General features: G+C 43.7%; 1 protein-coding gene across 1 annotated transcript in view; it reads left to right on the top strand.

Annotated features, from left to right (window-relative positions):
• Positions 1-1,936: 1,936 nt before the first annotated feature.
• CACNA1B (calcium voltage-gated channel subunit alpha1 B) overlaps positions 1,937-21,895 on the top strand; it is a 283,004-nt gene continuing 263,045 nt past the window's right edge. The window contains exons 1-2 of the mRNA XM_063432933.1: positions 1,937-2,633; positions 4,803-4,908. Of these exons, the coding sequence (XP_063289003.1) occupies positions 2,374-2,633; positions 4,803-4,908 (366 nt within the window). The 5' untranslated portion in view covers positions 1,937-2,373. The remainder of the gene's footprint in view (positions 2,634-4,802; positions 4,909-21,895) is intronic.

The following is a 21,895-nucleotide window of genomic DNA, read 5'->3' as shown; positions in this document are numbered from 1 at the left end:
TTTGTAAAAGTGGAGCAATCGCCACGGAAACCATGTGATGCTCCTGCTGCCTCCAGTTATTGCTCTGGTTTCCCCTGGATAAATATGTCCCTGTGGTATTACTTTACTTCAATTCAAAGTCCTTATAAAGGGCCTTAAATTGCAATTCAGAGACAGATTTATCAAGGAACGCCAGAGCATTCATGAGCCAAAGTGCCAAATATTGACAGAGATTCCAACGGTTTCCGTGGTGATTGCCCCTGACATAGCGCTTTGCCCCAGAATAGCCCCTGCTCTGCCTTGATAAACATAGTCTTCAGTGAATTATCTGGGAATTATCAGCTGTGCTAGTTAACATGTTAACCCTCTCACTGCTGGAGGCATGAATACATTGTAACAGCTGATTAGGAGTTAGACAGTGGGGGTTGAGGAAACTGTTCAGATACAGGGGGTGAGGATCTCCTGATCTTGCCTATCCCTGTCACATACTGACTAATTAACAGAGATTAGAGCATGTGTGTGCATGTGTGTGTTCCTTTGTGTGTTCCCGTGTGTTTGCATGTGTATGTTCCTGTGTGTGTGTACATGTGTGTGTGCATGTGTGTGTTCATATGTGTGTGTGTTCATATGTGTGTGTTCCTGTGTGTGTGCATGTATGTGTGTGTGCATGTTTGTGTTCATATGTGTGTGTGTTCATATGTGTGTGTACATGTATGTGTGCATGTTCCTGTGTGTGTACATGTATGTGTGTTTGTTCCTGTGTGTGTACATGTATGTGTGTGTGTTCCTGTGTGTGTGTGTTCATATGTGTGTGTCCCTGTGTGTGTGTGTGCATGCATGTGTGTGTTCCTGTGTGTGTACATGTATGTGTGTGTCCCTGTGTGTGTACATGTATGTGTGCGTGTTCCTGTGTGTGTACATGTATGTGTGTGTTCCTGTGTGTGTACATGTATGTGTGTGTGTTCCTGTGTGTGTACATGTATGTGTGTGTTCCTGTGTGTGTACATGTATGTGTGCGTGTTCCTGTGTGTGTACATGTATGTGTGTGTGTTCCTGTGTGTGTACATGTATGTGTGTCGGGTGGGGGGAATGGTGTTCACAGCACATTCTTATTTCATCCAAGGTTTATGTAGCGATCAAATTAGTAACTATCTCCTCGCCCCTTAATTCTGAATGTGTCAAAACAGAGCCACAAATTGCTATCTCCAGTCTCTGATATCCTTTGCTAATTGCAGACCCAGACTTGCTCAGTGTTTATTAACAGGGGCTGTGAATAAATGTCTCCCCCCCCCCCCCCACAGGCGTTTCCCAGGGCCACAAATTACTCTGACACTAATGACCACTCTAGTTGGGGCCTCAAGTCTTGTGCTGACACCATCCAGGAGCTTTCAGCATCTGGACAGCTCCCAGCAGAGTCCAGGCTCCTCCCTGGATCTTCTCCAGTGGATCCAGTGATGGGTCCAGCTTCTACCCCCCACCCCCCAACCCCATACATCTTGGTGGGACCCTGCAGCCCATTGAGTGGGATGGAGAAGGGCACAGCCAGCAGCTCCTGCTGATTAGTCAGTAGCCCATCTAGAGAATTAGCTTTTTCCATGACCAGGCAGAGCTAATGCCTGAGATTTCTGTGTCTACAGGCAAAAAGGGAGGAGGAGGGGGAGGGGGAGATTATTAACCTTTGCAAGACTTGGCTCTGTGTAGTTATTCACTGTGTACCAGGAGCCCCCCAGCCCCCAGACTGGCAGTGAGTTAGTGCTCTGTAAGTGGTGTCTGAATGTCCCTTTGGGTTTTGGTTTTTCTAAGGGGGGGGTGGGGAGAACCTTTTGCTTATTCTAAGGGTTGTTGGGCTAGGTGGAGTCCACAGCTCATTGGCTGCTGGGAGTCACATGCCTTGCATCTTATAGGGGCTGAGATCCACAAACTGGTTACTGTCTTCATATGGTAACTAAGTGTCTGTACAGGGACCAGTAACTGAGCTATAGCACATCCCTATTGGGCATTGGAGGAGCAGCAATCACAGGAGAAAGCAGGGCTGGAGATTACACCCTGCACATGCTGCTCCCTGTCTCTGCATTTTACACTGTGAAATCTGCTTCTCTGCTCATTTAGCATCTGGAGGATCAAAGGTAGAAGCTTCACGTTGCAGCCCAGGGAGGCAAGTTAAGTGTCTATTATTATTTTGTATCTTTTTTTTCTTGTTGCATGTGCCCTGCTGTCCTCCTTGTGTTGCATTCAGTGGGGAGCCTGCTCTCACAGCAGTCGATTCATGGTGACAAGCTCTTCTTGAATAGCATCAAAGTGCGAGGACTTGCTTCTTTGCATGGGGATGTGTGTTCACCCCCCAACCTTGGCTGCCAGTTTGGATTTTAACACTTGGTCCTGTGAATTTGTAGAATGGCTCGCTTTGGAGATGACCTGCCCACTCGATATGGAACTGGCGTGCCAGGGGGCACGGGAAGGGGCAGCAGCCGACAAGGTGGTCCCCAGCCTGGCCAAAGGATGTACAAGCAATCAATGGCTCAGCGAGCCAGGACTATGGCTCTATATAACCCTATCCCTGTCAAACAGAACTGTTTCACCGTTAACAGATCCCTCTTCATTTTCAGCGAAGACAATATCATTAGGAAATATGCCAAAAGAATCACAGAGTGGCCATATCCTTTACCCCGTCTGCTAGGGTGGTATGCTGAGAATGGGCGAGTGTGGCTGATGTTTGGGTTGATCAGGCCACCTGGCTGTATAGGAAACCTCACGTACAAGGTCCTACAATGGCTTTTCCCACAGTCGTGTCACTTGAACCAGTTATTCAATGCATTTAAAATCTCTCTATTGCTTTGCAGGTCTCTTCTCCAAATGTAAACCTTGTATTATCTTGGGAAGGGGCGGGGGATGGGGAAGGATGCAGTGGGTACCACAACTATACAGTGCAGGCCTTTTTGTGCCAGCCAAATAGTTCCTGGTCAGTGTGGGCAGCAGCCGGCTGTGGCCAACCCATGATGTCCATCAGGTGACCAGACCTGACGCTGTTTCGCTGGTCACAGGTGAACAATGTATCACAGACAATGAGGATCAATTGTGTTCAACATGAAATGTATCAATTTTTAAAATATTTTATCATTGGTGCTAGTGATGGGTGGGCCTGCGTGGTCCACAAGCTGGGTATCAGACCCCCCAGTGTCTTAGATAGATAGATGACTGACCCCCGGATGCAGCCGGACCACAGGGTGTCTCCAGGTGTGTGCTGTCTGCCTGGGTATGAGAAGGAGCTCTGTGCTGTGATTAGCTGATGTGTCCTGTCACACACCTATTGATTGTTCAGTGCGAGCCGCCGGGCCTTCCTTACAGAAGCCTAGCAACCTTCTGTTTCTATCAATATGCACAGGAATGGGCGGAATACACCCCCACTCTCCCCTACTAACGTATTTAAACCAACACAAGGAATGCCCAGCGCTCACCGTCAAATTAACCAGCTGACGGGGCCTACTAGCTACTCCTTCTATTTAATATTAACAAAGAAAGCTGATCTGTGTGTGGGGGGAGGGGGTAGATTTGGGGTTTGGATCAATGTCACAAGGAGGGGGTCACCAAACTCAGTTATGTGAGCCATGGATTGGTGACTACTGGCTTTTAAACGAGGGTGGCCAGATCTGAAACCTTTAGAATATAATTATTATATTTGTAGAAATTGCTCATTATCATATGGCAGATTTGATTCACGGATTAGAAAGAGGTCAGAATTTGGAATGTCCAATGACTACCTACCTATCTTCCATGGTAGAATGGTTGGACCTTTAAATGGAATTAAAATGATTTCCGAGATATAGTATGGCTCCCCTCCCTTCAGATTAGATTGTATGATACAGGAGGTATGTTGGGGGTGCAGTACTGCTTGCTTGCCTGACTGTGTACATGTCTTCAATATAGCACATACTATGGGATCTCTTACTCTGTCCAAGGTGCTGAAGGAAGACCCTATCCAAACACTGTGCACAAGCACATGGAGCAGGATTTGTAGCTATTTATTGGGAGTTGTAGAGGTTGTGAAACACCCAGTACGAAACTGGTAAATATTTCCCTCGAGCATGTGTGATATTAAATGTGTTATTTGGGTTATTTGACTATACACAAAAAATACACGTTTACAGCTAAAACAAATCCAGGGAAATCCAATTACTGACATTAAAAGCTTGGGCCCCAATACTCTTTCTGGGGTACATTAACTAAACTGGGAATTGTATACAATTGACAAGAGAATTTCCGATTTAGAATATAGTTGAGTTTGAGAATTTATTTTTTCACTTGCAACTGTTCTCATGTCAAATCTGCACAAGTCACAGGTTAACAAATAAATTCTACTAAATTAAACATTTTGCTATTTATTTCCCAATTTTCTCAAATTAATACCATGTATTCATTGCAGATACTTCTCAAGTTGCTGCTGGTACTGCCCAATTTTCAACCCAAGAAAGAGAGAATTTTGGACAAATTGTAGCCACGGTTTACCTTACACTACGTTAGTGCTAAATAATGACTTTAAATGTATTCATTAGGAAGCGGAGGGGACAAGTTGGGACACATTTTGACTTTCTAAATAAAAAAGACACATTTATGTCAGAAAATGTTCCAATTATTCTCAGCAATCCTGTATAACTTTTAAAATACTAAACCCCTTTTCCTGCACGAGTGCTGTGCAACACATGGAAAAAGAAACTGTCTCTTGCCCACCATATTGGGTGGGACCAGCATACTGACATTTCCTTTTATCTCTATATTGATGTGTATATCTCTTCCAATGTCATTTAATTTCCTTAACCCTCTTCTACTCCATTCGAATATATGATTTTAGCCACCATCATTGCCAATTGCATAGTTTTGGCCTTAGAACAACATTTACCGGAGCATGACAAGACGGACATGTCCGAAAGACTGGTAAGTACAATCACAAACTTTAACTTAATCTCTAAAATAAGTTTTAAAAAAAAGATTTGAAGCCCAGAAATTCACTGTTCACTAGAGTTCTTTGATCACGACAGTGGTTTTCATATGTCTCATAAAATGTTTTATAACCCTTTTATTTAGGCCTTTTATAAAAAAAAACTTATTTTTTTACAGATATATTGATGATTTTTTTTAAATCTCGTTTTACGCAGAGCAGTGCACGATTCTTACTGCATACTAAATGAACGTTAAGTTGTAACATTAATTATTTACTATAATTCACTGTATTGAGTTCACAAAATTTTAATGCACATTCAAGTGTTGCTTTTTCTTCTCTTGTTTTTTTTTTTTTATATTTACTGTACAATGTTTTATGACTGTGGCTTGGTAACTCAAGGCTCTGTTATTGAGTCCGTCTTGTCATTGGTTGTCATTTTCTGGAAAAGGGGAAGTAAAATGGATACAATGTTACAAAGATTAATTACCCTGGATTGGTCCAACTCGGGGGTAGGCAGCCTCGGCCCTCCAGATGTTTTGGACTACATCTCCCATAAAGCTGTTAGAGCCATAATTCTGGCAAAGCATTAGGGGAGATGTAGTCTACAACATTTGGAGATCCACAGGTTGCCTATCCCTGATCTAACTGATTTAGGGGTGTGTTAATTTGTTGAGGTGCAGCTGTAGCCCTGATGCAAAGCAAAGGAAAAGGGTAGAAAAATGTAAGATTGCTCTATGGCACCTCCGTATTCATGCAGTGATGCTTTTGAAATTCAAATATAATTTTGAAGCTTTTCAAAGTTTTTGAGGAACTGAAAAAGCCAGAATTTTTTTTTGCGAGTTTATAGTTTTATTTATGGTAGATTTTGTTGGATTTGAGCCACTAAAATGCCACTTTAGGTCTAAAAACTCAGAAGTCAAATCTTGGTCACTTAGCTTTTGTTGAGCAGTAACTCACATTAATCCCCACGAGCCACAGTCTTGCAAAGATTTATGAGAGTTTTAGTTCCTAGCATCTATGGCTCAGATTTGGACACTGCTGTGGAAGGGTCTTTCATCAAAAAATCATTTTCCTTTTTTGTTTAAAAAAACATTTTGGATTTACCGGTAAATGTTTTTTTTTTTATGGACAATTCTAAAGGAATTAGTTAATCTGATATTATACGGTCAATCCATTCTACAATTAATTATTAGTTTAATCTGATATTATACGGTCAATCCTTTTCAGATGTTACACGTATTGTCTTGAAAGGAAACCTTTCTGCTTCAATTAGAGGCATTCATTTTGGGCCAATTTGTTATTCTGAAAACGTTAGAGTAACGAAGATGTAACTTGTTATGCCATTGAAATTCTGATATAAATGTATTTTTCTTAGACACCTCATTGGCAACCCTTTGTCACAGTCACCCAGAGTATGACGCTTATCCTACAGAGACATTTTCTGATGATTAAACAGATCACCCAAGGCTCGGGGTCTCTCTGACTCATTAAGTCCGCTTTGATGGGCAATGAATTGAACTAATTTTCCTATAGACTGATTGACTCCTTGTTAAATTAAATAACTGGTACAATTCAGATTTAATCAGTAACAGGGAAGTTATCACATAGATGAGGACACAATTAGGACAATAGTACATATTTCGTATTCATTTTCTTCTTTTTTTAAAATCCAGATTAATGGACAATTGTATCATGTTTCTAGATATCTACATATATGATATATCTTATAAATATAGCTATATATAAAAACTGCTAATTTGTGTTATTGTTGTTTTGTTCCTTAAACAGGAAACAATACTTCCCATAGTTCATTGCATCGCGAGCGTTGTAGTCCCGTTATATAGAAATATAGTGTAGACAAAATTATCTCAAATCGTAATGTTGTAACAGCCGGCATTTATTTAAACAAGTCACAGAGTTTGAATTTAATGAAAGGTTCGGTAGGATTCAGCAAGTCTATGCTCTCACTTCAGTGAATAGCAGTTATTTGAGTGCAGTCGTCGATAGATCTTTTCAATCTCCCGGCAGATAAGTAACTTGCGAATCACAGCTTTATTCTACGGGATTATCTGCATTAAGATTCACACACATAAATGCACACATATATACACATGTGGGTGGACAGCAGTTACACTGTGTAGCCTGTAGGGGGCGTGCAGTGCAGAGGAGAACAGCCCCCCCAAAAATCCTTAACTGACATGTGGTGGATATCAAGTGTTTATTTATTCCTAAAGGAGTCAAAATTCCACAAATAAGAACATAACCTCAAGTCCTAACCTATCTCTCCGTTGTATGTAGTATAATAGTGTAGTATAATAGTGTTATTATGAACCCGTTCAATGTCAGCAATGTGTACATCCATGGTACACATCCAATGGTATTGTAATAGCCTGCCCTATACTAGCTCACTTTTTATTCTACAGAACCATGTTAGGGGTTCATTTGTGTTTTAACATCTTGTCTGCCACTTGTCGCCTCCTGGCCCTGTGCTATGTCTATGGCAAATGTTGTCTGCATATTGCATAAGGATTGGAGGTGGTTGTGTTATTAATGCACATAGTCCAGTATAATACTGGCAGGTATCTCACAAGGCCAGATATACTGCATTCTATCAGGTACCTGGCTATACAGATGTCTCCATGATTTTGAACTGGATAGAAGTGTTAGCATATCGGGGAAATCCCATTCCCCTGGACTCCTAGCTGTAACGTCCACCCACTCATTGAATTCACATTAGTTAGTGCCATGTTATGTAAGACTCTTACAGCTAGATTTCCCTTTTGGCCGTAACCATGCCAACTCAACAGCACTTTTCGACCTTAGGTCTGAATTGTTCCTGGACACACAGTAGCCAAACACCCCTGGTGATTTTTATCCGCAGCCGAAGTGTGCTTCCAAACACCAGCTTGTCCTGTCCCGCTCACCGCCTTGTCTTAGCAACCTTGCAGGTCTGACCGTGACCAGGGTCTCTTAAATTTACACTCCAGACCCCTAGGATACTTTAACTTTCTGAAATGCTCTGTGTGTGAAGAATGTGTCCTCTTTTTTCATTTTACAAACAGTGCAGATTTCAATAGAAATTGGCACTTTATACGAATTGACCAGGTCACACCCTGGCTATCAAACAGATACCCGGTCCTGTTACTTCCTGGTTTGGTTAGCTCAGTAGAGCAAACCTCAAGAGGCAGCAATTGCCCAGAGCACCTGTCTTGCATAGACTTTTCATTGAGCTGCATTGGGAAGTCTGTGATTGGACAGCCGTAGAAAGTCTGGGCGGGGTTAGAAGGGGAGGGCTTGCAAAGGCTGCAAACAAAATCTGTGCAAGTTTTGCAAGCTCTTTTCAGGTATGTCCCCAATGAAAAAATACATAATTAAATGTGTGCATATTTTCATTGGGGGTGAGGTGGGGGGGGGGGGGTTCTACTAAATAGTGCTTTTGTATTTATTTTTTCTATTTGGGCAGTGGCCTGTCCTTTTAATGCAGTTTTAGTAGATTTCTAATTCTATGTTTAAAGTTTATTATTATTATACAATTATATTAGTACATATACATCTAAAAATATATTTGTTTTCATGGTATGGTTTGCCAATTTGAACAGGTGTTTGTGTTTAAAACGTCACTCTCTTACCGAAACTCATATAGATGAGTACCGTATATACTCGAGTATAAGACGAGTTTTTCAGCACATTTTTTGTGCTGAAAAACACTTACTCGTCTTATACTCGAGTCAGTTGTCTGTATTATGGCAATTTTCATTGCCATAATACAGACAAGGACCGGGGGCTGTCAGGAAGCTGTAACTTACCTTCACCGCAGCTCCTGTCAGCTCCCTTCTCTCTCCTCCGTCCGTGCAGCTCCCAGGTCAGCTCCCTCTGCAACTCTCGCGAGAGCCGCGGGGTCAGAGCGTTGCCACGGGTTACCGTGGCAACGCTCCGCACGGCCGCGAGAGTTGCAGAGGAAGCTGACCTGGGAGCTGCACGGACGGAGGAGAGAGAAGGGAGCTGACAGGAGCTGCGGTGAAGGTAAGTTACAGCTTCCTGACAGCCCCCCTCCTACAGCCCATCCACTGGACCACCAGGGAGTGAGAGCCCCCCTCCCTGGCCAGCTAACAAGCAGGGAGGGGGGACGAAAAAACAAATAAAAAAAATAATATAAAAAAAAAATATATATAAAAAAAAATAATAACATTAAAAAAGTATATATCACAATAATAATAAAATAATAATAATTAATAAAATGCCCACCCCCACCAATGCTCTGCACTCACACACACACACACACTGCACTCACACACACTGCATTCATACACACTCATACACACACTGCACTGCATTCATTATATTCACACACTGCATTCATACACACACTGCATACACACTGCATCACATACACACACTGCACTGCATTCATTATATATACACACTGCATACACACTGCATTCATACACACACTGCATTCACACTGCACTCATACACACACTGCACTCATATACACACACTGCATACACACTGCACTCATATACACACACTGCATACACACTGCACTCATATACACACACTGCATACACACTGCACTCATATACACACACTGCACTCCATTCATTATATACACACTGCATTCATACACACACTGCACTCATACATACACACTGCATTCATTATATACACACTGCACTCATTATATACACACTGCACTCATTATATACACACTGCACTCATTATATACACACTGCATACACACTGCACTCATACACACACTGCACTGCATTCATTATACACACACTGCACTCATATACACACATTGCACTCATATACACGCACTGCACTCATATACACGCACTGCACTCATATACACGCACTGCACTCCATTCATTATATACACACTGCATACACACACAGCATTCATATACACACTGCATTCATACACACACACACACTGCATTCATTATATACACACACTGTAAATAAATATTAAATTAATATAATTTTTTTAGGATCTAATTTTATTTAGAAATTTACCAGTAGCTGCTGCATTTCCCACCCTAGTCTTATACTCGAGTCAATAAGTTTTCCCAGTTTTTTGGGGTAAAATTAGGGGCCTCGGCTTATATTCGGGTCGGCTTATACTCGAGTATATACGGTAATTATTCTCTAGAGCTGTACAATCTGATGATCGGTCGGCCATACATCTTTCCACTGTAACGTTAACAGACAAAATCATTTAAAACCATAATTTGAAGGCAGAATGCCATGAAATAAAGTCTATTTGGTTTTGCATTTAGTTGATGTGTAGTATATTTTATCTTTTTATTTATACTGGTCTGTTGGCCCTTCTCTGCTCTTTAGTCATATGTCTGATTCCTCGTACACAGAAATACAGCACGTTGTTATTTGACCATAGAGATTCTCCGTCTTTTTACCTCGTACTTGTATATGGGAATCATCTGAAAAGCTGGAACTGCCATGTTACTGGGATAAGATTTTAATATATATTCTATAGCAGGTTAGAAGGCAAAAAGAGAGATTCTACACACAAGCAACTTGCTAAGAAATCAAGTAACAAAATATCATATATGTATACTGGGTGGGAGTATATTATAAAAGGGACACTCCAGGCTCCCACACACGTTAGGTGCACTGTGTAGGTTAGGTTACAGTTATACTGGGTGGGTTTATATTATTAAAGGGACACTCCAGGCTCCCACACACGTTAGATGCACTGTGTAGGTTAGGTTACAGTTAATTACACTGGGTGGGTTTATATTATTAAAGGGACACTCCAGGCTCCCACACACGTTAGGTGCACTGTGTAGGTTAGGTTACAGTTAGTTATACTGGGTGGGTTTATATTATTAAAGGGACACTCCAGGCTCCCACACACGTTAGGTGCACTGTGTAGGTTAGGTTACAGTTAGCTATACTGGGTGGGATTATATTTTTAAAGGGGCACTCCAGGCTCCCACACACGTTAGGTGCACTGTGTAGGTTAGGTTACAGTTTGTTATACTGGGTGGGATTATATTTTTAAAGGGGCACTCCAGGCTCCCACACACGTTAGGTGCACTGTGTAGGTTAGGTTACAGTTATACTGGGTGGGTTTATATTATAAAGGGACACTCCAGGCTCCCACACACGTTAGGTGCACTGTGTAGGTTAGGTAACAGTTATACTGGGTGGGTTTATATTATAAAGGGACACTCCAGGCTCCCACACACGTTAGGTGCACTGTGTAGGTTAGGTTACAGTTATACTGGGTGGGATTATATTATTAAAGGGACACTCCAGGCTCCCACACACGTTAGGAGCACTGTGTAGGTTAGGTTACAGTTAGTTATACTGGGTGGGTTTATATTATTAAAGGGACACTCCAGGCTCCCACACACGTTAGATGCACTGTGTAGGTTAGGTTACAGTTAGTTATACTGGGTGGGATTATATTATTAAAGGGACACTCCAGGCTCCCACACACGTTAGATGCACTGTGTAGGTTAGGATACAGTTAGTTATACTGGGTGGGTTTATATTATGAAAGGGACACTCCAGGCTCCCACACACGTTAGATGCACTGTGTAGGTTAGGTTACAGTTAGTTATACTGGGTGGGTTTATATTATTAAAGGGACACTCCAGGCTCCCACACACATTAGGTGCGCTGTGTAGGTTAGGTTACAGTTTGTTATACTGGGTGGGATTATATTTTTAAAGGGACACTCCAGGCTCCCACACACGTTAGGTGCACTGTGTAGGTTAGGTTACAGTTATACTGGATGGGTTTATATTATAAAGGGACACTCCAGGCTCCCACACACGTTAGGTGCACTGTGTAGGTTAGGTTACAGTTATACTGGGTGGGTTTATATTATAAAGGGGCACTCCAGGCTCCCACACACGTTAGGTGCACTGTGTAGGCTAGGTTACAGTTATACTGGGTGGGATTATATTATGAAAGGGACACTCCAGGCTCCCACACACGTTAGGAGCACTGTGTAGGTTAGGTTACAGTTAGTTATACTGGGTGGGTTTATATTATTAAAGGGACACTCCAGGCTCCCACACACGTTAGATGCACTGTGTAGGTTAGGTTACAGTTAGTTATACTGGGTGGGATTATATTATTAAAGGGACACTCCAGGCTCCCACACACGTTAGATGCACTGTGTAGGTTAGGTTACAGTTAGTTATACTGGGTGGGTTTATATTATTAAAGGGACACTCCAGGCCCCCACACACGTTAGGTGCACTGTGTAGGTTAGGTTACAGTTAGTTATATTGGGTGGGATTATATTTTTAAACGGGCACTCCAGGCTCCCACACACGTTAGGTGCACTGTGTAGGTCAGGTTACAGTTTGTTATACTGGGTGGGATTAAATTTTTAAAGGGGCATTCCAGGCTCCCACACACGTTAGGAGCATTGTGTAGGTTAGGTTACAGTTAGTTATACTGGGTGGGTTTATATTATTAAAGGGACACTCTAGGCTCCCACACACGTTAGATGCACTGTGTAGGTTAGGTTACAGTTAGTTATACTGGGTGGGATTATATTATTAAAGGGACACTCCAGGCTCCCACACACGTTAGATGCACTGTGTAGGTTAGGTTACAGTTAGTTATACTGGGTGGGTTTATATTATTAAAGGGACACTCCAGGCTCCCACACACGTTAGGTGCACTGTGTAGGTTAGGTTACAGTTAGTTATACTGGGTGGGATTATATTTTTAAAGGGGCACTCCAGGCTCCCACACACGTTAGGTGCACTGTGTAGGTTAGGTTACAGTTATACTGGGTGGGTTTATATTATAAAGGGACACTCCAGGCTCCCACACACGTTAGGTGCACTGTGTAGGTTAGGTTACAGTTATACTGGGTGGGTTTATTTTATAAAGGGACACTCCAGGCTCCCACACACGTTAGGTGCACTGTGTAGGTTAGGTTACAGTTATACTGGGTGGGATTATATTATTAAAGGGACACTCCAGGCTCCCACACACGTTAGGGGCACTGTGTAGGTTAGGTTACAGTTAGTTATACTGGGTGGGTTTATATTATTAAAGGGACACTCCAGGCTCCCACACACGTTAGATGCACTGTGTAGGTTAGGTTACAGTTAGTTATACTGGGTGGGATTATATTATTAAAGGGACACTCCAGGCTCCCACACACGTTAGATGCACTGTGTAGGTTAGGTTACAGTTAGTTATACTGGGTGGGTTTATATTATGAAAGGGACACTCCAGACTCCCACACATGTTAGGTGCACTGTGTAGGTTAGGTTACAGTTATACTGGGTGGGTTTATATTATAAAGGGACACTCCAGGCTCCCACACACGTTAGGTGCACTGTGTAGGTTAGGTTACAGTTAGTTATACTGGGTGGGATTATATTTTTAAACGGGCACTCCAGGCTCCCACACACGTTAGGTGCACTGTGTAGGTCAGGTTACAGTTTGTTATACTGGGTGGGTTTATCTTATTAAAGGGACACTCCAGGCTCCCACACACGTTAGGTGCACTGTGTAGGTCAGGTTACAGTTTGTTATACTGGGTGGAATTATATTTTTAAAGGGGCACTCCAGGCTCCCACACACGTTAGGAGCACTGTGTAGGTTAGGTTACAGTTAGTTATACTGGGTGGGTTTATATTATTAAAGGGACACTCTAGGCTCCCACACACGTTAGATGCACTGTGTAGGTTAGGTTACAGTTAGTTATACTGGGTGGGATTATATTATTAAAGGGACACTCCAGGCTCCCACACACGTTAGATGCACTGTGTAGGTTAGGTTACAGTTAGTTATACTGGGTGGGTTTATATTATTAAAGGGACACTCCAGGCTCCCACACACGTTAGGTGCACTGTGTAGGTTAGGTTACAGTTAGTTATACTGGGTGGGATTATATTTTTAAAGGGGCACTCCAGGCTCCCACACACGTTAGGTGCACTGTGTAGGTTAGGTTACAGTTATACTGGGTGGGTTTATATTATAAAGGGACACTCCAGGCTCCCACACACGTTAGGTGCACTGTGTAGGTTAGGTTCAGGGCCGGACTGGCCCACCGGGATACCGGGAAATTTCCCGGTGGGCCGTCGGCACCTGGGGCCGGGGAGAAATGTGGGTGTCCTGCGGCTGGATGGCGGCCGCAGGGGAAGCTCTCCTTGCGGCCGCAGGGGAAGCTCTTCTGGCGGCCGCTGGGGGAGCAGGCTGTTCTGTCTCTGCTCCCCCTCCCTCGCGCGCTAGAAAGAGACCGGCGCCGGAATATGACGTCATATTCCGGCCCCGGTCTCATTAAGCTGCGCGCGAGGGAGGGGGAGCAGAGACAGAACAGCCTGCTCCCCCAGCGGCCGCCAGAAGAGCTTCCCCTGCGGCCGCAAGGAGAGCTTCAGGAAGGCTGGCTGGGCTGGAAGGTGAGCAGGGGAGGGGAGGGGGTGGGGGAGTAACAAAGGTCACAGGAAGGGGAGGGTGGGGGGTAACAAAGGGCACAGGAGGGGAGGGGGGGTAACAAAGGGCACAGGAGGGGAGGGGGGGTAACAAAGGGCACAGGAGGGGAGGGGGGTAACAAAGGGCACAGGAGGGGAGGGGGCAAAGAGGTCACAGGAAGGGGAGGGGGGTAACAAAGGGCACAGGAGGGGAGGGGGCTAAGAGGTCACAGGAAGGGGAGGGGGGGTAACAAAGGGCACAGGAGGGGAGGGGGCTAAGAGGTCACAGGAAGGGGAGGTGGCTAAAGAGGGCATGGGAGGGGGCTAAAGAGGGCACAGGAAGGGAGGGTGCTACATAAGGGCACAGGAGGGGAAGGGGCTAAAAAGCACACAGGAGGACAGGGGGCAAAATAGGGCACAGAAGGGGAGGGGCACCTATCAGTCTGCCCACCCACCCACACAGGTAACAACAAGTATGTATGTCAGTGGGAGTGTGTCTGTCTGTGTCATGCTGTGTGTGTGTCTGTCTGTGTCATGCTGTGTGTGTGTCTGTCTGTGTCACGCTGTGTGTGTTTCTGTGTCATGCTGTGTGTGTGTGTGTGTCATGCTGTGTGTGTGTCTGTGTCATGCTGTGTGTGTGTCTGTGTCATGCTGTGTGTGTGTCTGTGTCATGGTGTGTGTGTCTGTGTCGTGTGTGTGTCTCTGTGTCACTGTGTGTCTGTATCATGGTGTGTGTCTGTCTGTGTCATGGTGTGTGTATGTCTGTCATGGTGTGTGTGTGTCAGTCGTAGTGTCTGTGTGTGTTTGTAAAAATAGTGTTTTACTCACTTTTTTTTTTCCAACGTCATGCTGGTCTCTGCCTCTATGACTGAGATCATCAAGCTTGATGATCTCAGCCAATCCGCACTGACACAGGAAGCGCCTCTAGTGACCGTCTGAGTGTCTGTCACTAGAGGTGTCACTAGGAAGCAATGTAAACACTGCCTTTTCTCTGAAAAGTCAGTGTTTACAGTGTTTACATTGTGTTTACATTCAAAAGCATGCAGGGACAGGCTATAGACACCAGAACCACTACATTAAGCTGTGTGTGTGTGCGCCTGCTAGTGAGTTTGCTTGCTTGCATGTGTGTGTGTGTCTGCTAGTGAGTGAGCTTGTGTTTTTATGTCAATGAGCTTGTGTATATTAGTGAAATTGTTTGTCTATGAGGCTGTGTATCAATGAGCTTGTGTGTGTCAGTGAGATTGTCTGTGTCTGCATGTGAGTATGCTTACTGTATAATTAAACGTTTTACTCTGAAAGGACCAATATATTATATTAGAAAAAGCAATATATATATATATATATATATATATATGTGTGTGTGTGTGTATATATATAATTACTCAATCATCTGGGGTGGCAAGCCTTACATATTACATGCGACAATATATGGCGCAATGACTTATGGGGCTGGCATAGATTTTTTTTCCCAGGGCTGCTTTGTATCCCCAGTCCGGCCCTGGTTAGGTTACAGTTATACTGGGTGGGTTTATTTTATAAAGGGACACTCCAGGCTCCCACACACGTTAGGTGCACTGTGTAGGTTAGGTTACAGTTATACTGGGTGGGATTATATTATTAAAGGGACACTCCAGGCTCCCACACACGTTAGGGGCACTGTGTAGGTTAGGTTACAGTTAGTTATACTGGGTGGGATTATATTATTAAAGGGACACTCCAGGCTCCCACACACGTTAGATGCACTGTGTAGGTTAGGTTACAGTTAGTTATACTGGGTGGGTTTATATTATGAAAGGGACACTCCAGACTCCCACACATGTTAGGTGCACTGTGTAGGTTAGGTTACAGTTATACTGGGTGGGTTTATATTATAAAGGGACACTCCAGGCTCCCACATACGTTAGGTGCACTGTGTAGGTTAGGTTACAGTTATACTGGGTGGGTTTATATTATAGAGGGACACTCCAGGCTCCCACACACGTTAGGTGCACTGTGTAGGTTAGGTTACAGTTATACTGGGTGGGATTATATTATTAAAGGGACACTCCAGGCTCCCACACACGTTAGGGGCACTGTGTAGGTTAGGTTACAGTTAGTTATACTGGATGGGTTTATATTATTAAAGGGACACTCCAGGCTCCCACACACGTTAGATGCACTGTGTAGGTTAGGTTACAGTTAGTTATACTGGGTGGGATTATATTATTAAAGGGACACTCCAGGCTCCCACACACGTTAGATGCACTGTGTAGGTTAGGTTACAGTTAGTTATACTGGGTGGGTTTATATTATGAAAGGGACACTCCAGGCTCCCACACACGTTAGATGCACTGCGTAGGTTAGGTTACAGTTAGTTATACTGGGTGGGTTTATATTATTAAAGGGACACTCCAGGCTCCCACACATGTTAGATGCACTGTGTAGGTTAGGTAACAGGTAGTTAAAATGGGTGGGTTTATATTATTAAAGGGACACTCCAGGCTCCCACAGACGTTAGGTGAACTGTGTAGATTAGGTTACAGTTAGTTTGTTATACTGGGTGGGTTTATATTATGAAAGGGACACTCCAGGCTCCCACACATGTTAGATGCACTGTGTAGGTTAGGTTACGGTTAGTTATACTGGGTGGGTTTATATTAATAAAGGGACACTCCAGGCTCCCACACACGTTAGATGCACTGTGTAGGTTAGGTTACAGTTCGTTATACTGGGTGGGTTTATATTATTAAAGGGATACTCCAGGCTCCCACACATGTTAGATGCACTGTGTAGGTTAGGTTACAGTTAGTTATACTGGGTGGGTTTATATTATGAAAGGGACAGTCCAGACTCCCACACATGTTAGGTGCACTGTGTAGGTTAGGTTACAGTTATACTGGGTGGGTTTATATTATAAAGGGACACTCCAGGCTCCCACATACGTTAGGTGCACTGTGTAGGTTAGGTTACAGTTATACTGGGTGGGTTTATATTATAAAGGGACACTCCAGGCTCCCACACACGTTAGGTGCACTGTGTAGGTTAGGTTACAGTTATACTGGGTGGGATTATATTATTAAAGGGACACTCCAGGCTCCCACACACGTTAGGGGCACTGTGTAGGTTAGGTTACAGTTAGTTATACTGGATGGGTTTATATTATTAAAGGGACACTCCAGGCTCCCACACACGTTAGATGCACTGTGTAGGTCAGGTTACAGTTAGTTATACTGGGTGGGATTATACTATTAAAGGGACACTCCAGGCTCCCACACACGTTAGATGCACTGTGTAGGTTAGGTTACAGTTAGTTATACTGGGTGGGTTTATATTATGAAAGGGACACTCCAGGCTCCCACACACGTTAGATGCACTGTGTAGGTTAGGTTACAGTTAGTTATACTGGGTGGTTTTATATTATTAAAGGGACACTCCATGCTCCCACACATGTTAGATGCACTGTGTAGGTTAGGTAACAGGTAGTTAAAATGGGTGGGTTTATATTATTAAAGGGACACTCCAGGCTCCCACAGACGTTAGGTGAACTGTGTAGATTAGGTTACAGTTAGTTTGTTATACTGGGTGGGTTTATATTATTAAAGGGACACTCCAGGCTCCCACACATGTTAGATGCACTGTGTAGGTTAGGTTACGGTTAGTTATACTGGGTGGGTTTATATTAATAAAGGGACACTCCAGGCTCCCACACACGTTAGATGCACTGTGTAGGTTAGGTTACAGTTCGTTATACTAGGTGGGTTTATATTATTAAAGGGATACTCCGGGCTCCCACACATGTTAGATGCACTGTGTAGGTTAGGTTACAGTTAGTTACACTGGGTGGGTTAATATTATGAAAAGGACACTCCAGGCTCTCACACACGTTAGGTGCACTGTGTAGGTTAGGTTACAGTTATACTGGGTGAGTTTATATTATTAAAGGGACACTCCAGGCTCCCACACACGTTAGATGCACTGTGTAGGTTAGGTTACAGTTATACTGGGTGAGTTTATATTATTAAAGGGACACTCCAGGCTCCCACACACGTTAGGTGCACTGTGTAGGTTAGGTTACAGTTAGTTATACTGGGTGGGTTTATATTATTAAAGGGACATTCCAGGCTCCCATACACGGTAGGTGCACTGTGTAGGTTAGGTTACAGTTCGTTATACTGGGTGGGTTTATATTATTAAATGGACACTCCACGCTCCCACACAAGTTAGGTGCACTGTGTAGGTGAGGTTATAGTTAGTTATACTGGGTGGGTTTATATTATTAAAGGGACACTCCAGACTCCCACACATGTTAGGTGCACTGTGTAGGTTAGGTTACAGTTCGTTATACTGGGTGGGTTTATATTATTAAATGGACACTCCAGGCTCCCACACAAGTTAGGTGCACTGTGTAGGTTAGGTAAAGTTAATTATACTGGGTGGGTTTATATTCTGAAAGGGACACTCCCGGCTCCCACACACGTTAGATGCACTGTGTGGGTTAGGTTAGTTAGTTATACTGTGTGGGTTTATATTATTAAAGGGACACTCCAGGCTCCCACACACGTTAGATGCACTGTGTAGGTTAGGTTAGTTAGTTATACTGGGTGGGTTTATATCATTAAAGGGACACTCGAGGCTCCCACACACGTTAGATGCACTGTGTGGGTTAGGTTACAGTTAGTTATACTGGGTGGGATTATATTATTAAAGGGACACTCCAGGCTCCCACACGTTAGGTGCACTGTGTAGGTTAGGTTACAGTTAGTTTGTTATACTGGATGGGTTTACATTATTAAAGGGACAATCCAGGCTCCCGCACACGTTAGGTGCACTGTGTAGGTTAGGTCACAGTTATTTATACTGGGTGGGTTTATATTATAAAGGGACACTCCAGGCTCCCACACACGTTAGATGCACTGTGTAGGTTAGGTTACAGTTAGTTATACTGGGTGGGTTTATATTATTAAAGGGACACTCCAGGCTCCCGCACACGTTAGATGCACTGTGTAGGTTAGGTTACAGTTAGTTACACTAGGTGGGTTTATAGTATTAAAGGGACACCCCAGGCTCCCACACGTTAGGTGCACTGTGTAGGTTAGGTTACAGTTAGTTATACTGGGTGGGATTATATTATTAAAGGGACACTCCAGGCTCCCACACATGTTAGGTGCACTGTGTAGGTTAGGTTACAGTTAGTTATACATGGTAGGTTTATATTATTAAACGGACACTCCAGGCTCCCACACACGTTAGGTGCACTGTGTAGGTTAGGTTACAGTTAGTTATACTGGGTGAGTTTATATTATAAAGGGACACTCCAGGCTCCCACACACGTTAGATGCACTGAGTAGGTTAGGTTAAAGTTAGTTATACTGGGTGGGTTTATATTAATAAAGGGGCACTCCAGGCTCCCACACACACGTTGTCAGGGTACCTGAAGCCTCTACCTCCGAAAGAGGTAGAGACTTAGTAGTTTACTCCTCCAGCAGGTCGGCTTCCTCCATCCCTCGCGGCTCCCCTAGACACTCTCACGCCGGCCGCGAGGGATCCGTCTCATTTTATGACGTCACGCACGCTGCCCGACGTCATGACTTCAGGATCTGATTAACGAAGTTCTTAGGGAATTTCAACAGGATTGTATTATTGTATACCTGGATGACATTCTCATACACTCTAGAGAGATTGAGACCCACCATAGACAAGTCAGAAAGGTATTACACAAACTTCTACAACACGGCTTATACTGCAAATTGGAGAAATGCAGCTTTGACCAGACCCAGATAGATTTTCTTGGATACGTGATTTCTGGGGAAGGCTTTAAGATGGATCCTGACAAACTCCAGTCTATTCTAGATTGGCCATTGCCTAAGGGACTCAAGGCTATCCAGAGGTTTATTGGGTTCTCCAATTATTATAGGCGTTTCATTAAGGGTTACTCTTCTATTATTGCACCTATTACCAATATGACCAAACAAGGGGCTGATACTAAGACTTGGTCTACTGAAGCTCTCGTTGCTTTCAAAAATCTCAAAGAACTTTTTGCTTCTGCTCCAATATTAGTCCATCCTGATACGTCCTTGCCGTTCCTACTTGAGGTCGATGCCTCTGAGACAGGAGTAGGTGCCGTTCTCTCACAAAGGTTGGGGGTGGATAAACCGTTACATCCTTGTGGTTTTTTTTCCAAGAAACTTTCTGGGCCTGAGAGCAGGTATGACATCGGAGACAGGGAATTGTTAGCAGTCATTAAAGCCTTGAAGGAGTGGAGACATCTATTGGAGGGCACCTTACATCCGGTTACTATTTTGACGGACCACAAGAACTTGTCCTATATTGGGGAGGCTATGCGTTTGTCCTCTAGGCAAGCTCGTTGGTCCTTATTCCTAACTCATTTCAATTATGTGCTTACTTACAGACCTGGCTCTAAGAACTCTAAGGCCGATGCTTTGTCTCGACAATATGAACCTTTCACTGTGTCTGAACCGATTCTTTCTTCTATAGTTCCTAAATGCAAGATTGTTGCTAATACAAATCTCAGGATTCATTCCCCGTTACTGGCCGAGATCATTAAGCTGCAACATCTAGCACCTAAACAGACTCCTGAGGGTCGACATTTCGTTCCTCCTACTCTTCAACTGGAGCTGTTGCAATGTTTCCATAACAGCAAGATGGCGGGACATCCTGGTATCCGCAAGACGTATGCTTTGATTTCTAAAGACTTCTGGTGGCCTGCTTTACGTAAAGATACTAAAGATTTCATCGCTGCGTGTGAAGTGTGTACTAAGACCAAACAACCTCATACGCTCCCAAGTGGATTCCTGCATCCCTTAGAGGTACCAGAGAAACCATGGTCTTGTTTGGCCATGGACTTTATTGTCGATCTACCTATCTCTAAAAAACAGACTGTTATCCTCACCGTGGTTGACAGATTCACCAAGATGGCCCACTTCATTCCCTTGCCTAAACTTCCATCCTCCCCAGAGTTGGCAGAGATATTCGCGAGGGAGATTTTTCGCTTACATGGGATACCTTCCCAAATCGTATCTGACAGAGGGCCCCAATTTGTTTCCCGTTTTTGGAGATCCTTTTGTTCTCAACTAGGTATTAAATTAAATTTCTCTTCTGCCTATCATCCCCAGTCTAACGGAGCTGCTGAACGTACTAACCAAAAGATTGAGCAATATCTACGTTGTTTTGTTTCCGAACACCAGGACGATTGGGTCGGTTTGATTCCTTGGGCGGAGTTTGCGCACAACAATCTCGTTTGTGACTCTACTCATTCAAGCCCCTTCTTCATGAACTATGGCTTTCATCCATCTATTCTTCCCTCGGTTTCTCCTTCCCAAGGTGTACCGTCGGTTGATGTACATGTTGCCAATTTGAGGAAGTTGTGGGATCAGACTCGACAAATTCTTCTACACAATTCTATGCTGGTTAAGAAACACGCCGATAAACGTAGAAGGGCGGCTCCGATTTTCGTTCCAGGCGATAGAGTATGGTTAAGCACTAGGAATATTCGGCTTAAAGTTCCTTCCATGAAATTCGCTCCTCGATATATTGGTCCTTACAGGATCTTGACTCGAATTAACCC

The sequence above is a fragment of the Pelobates fuscus genome, chromosome 9 (genome assembly GCF_036172605.1).
Source record: "Pelobates fuscus isolate aPelFus1 chromosome 9, aPelFus1.pri, whole genome shotgun sequence".
Classification (NCBI taxonomy): domain Eukaryota; kingdom Metazoa; phylum Chordata; class Amphibia; order Anura; family Pelobatidae; genus Pelobates; species Pelobates fuscus.
This window is presented reverse-complemented; position numbering and strand designations above follow the sequence as displayed.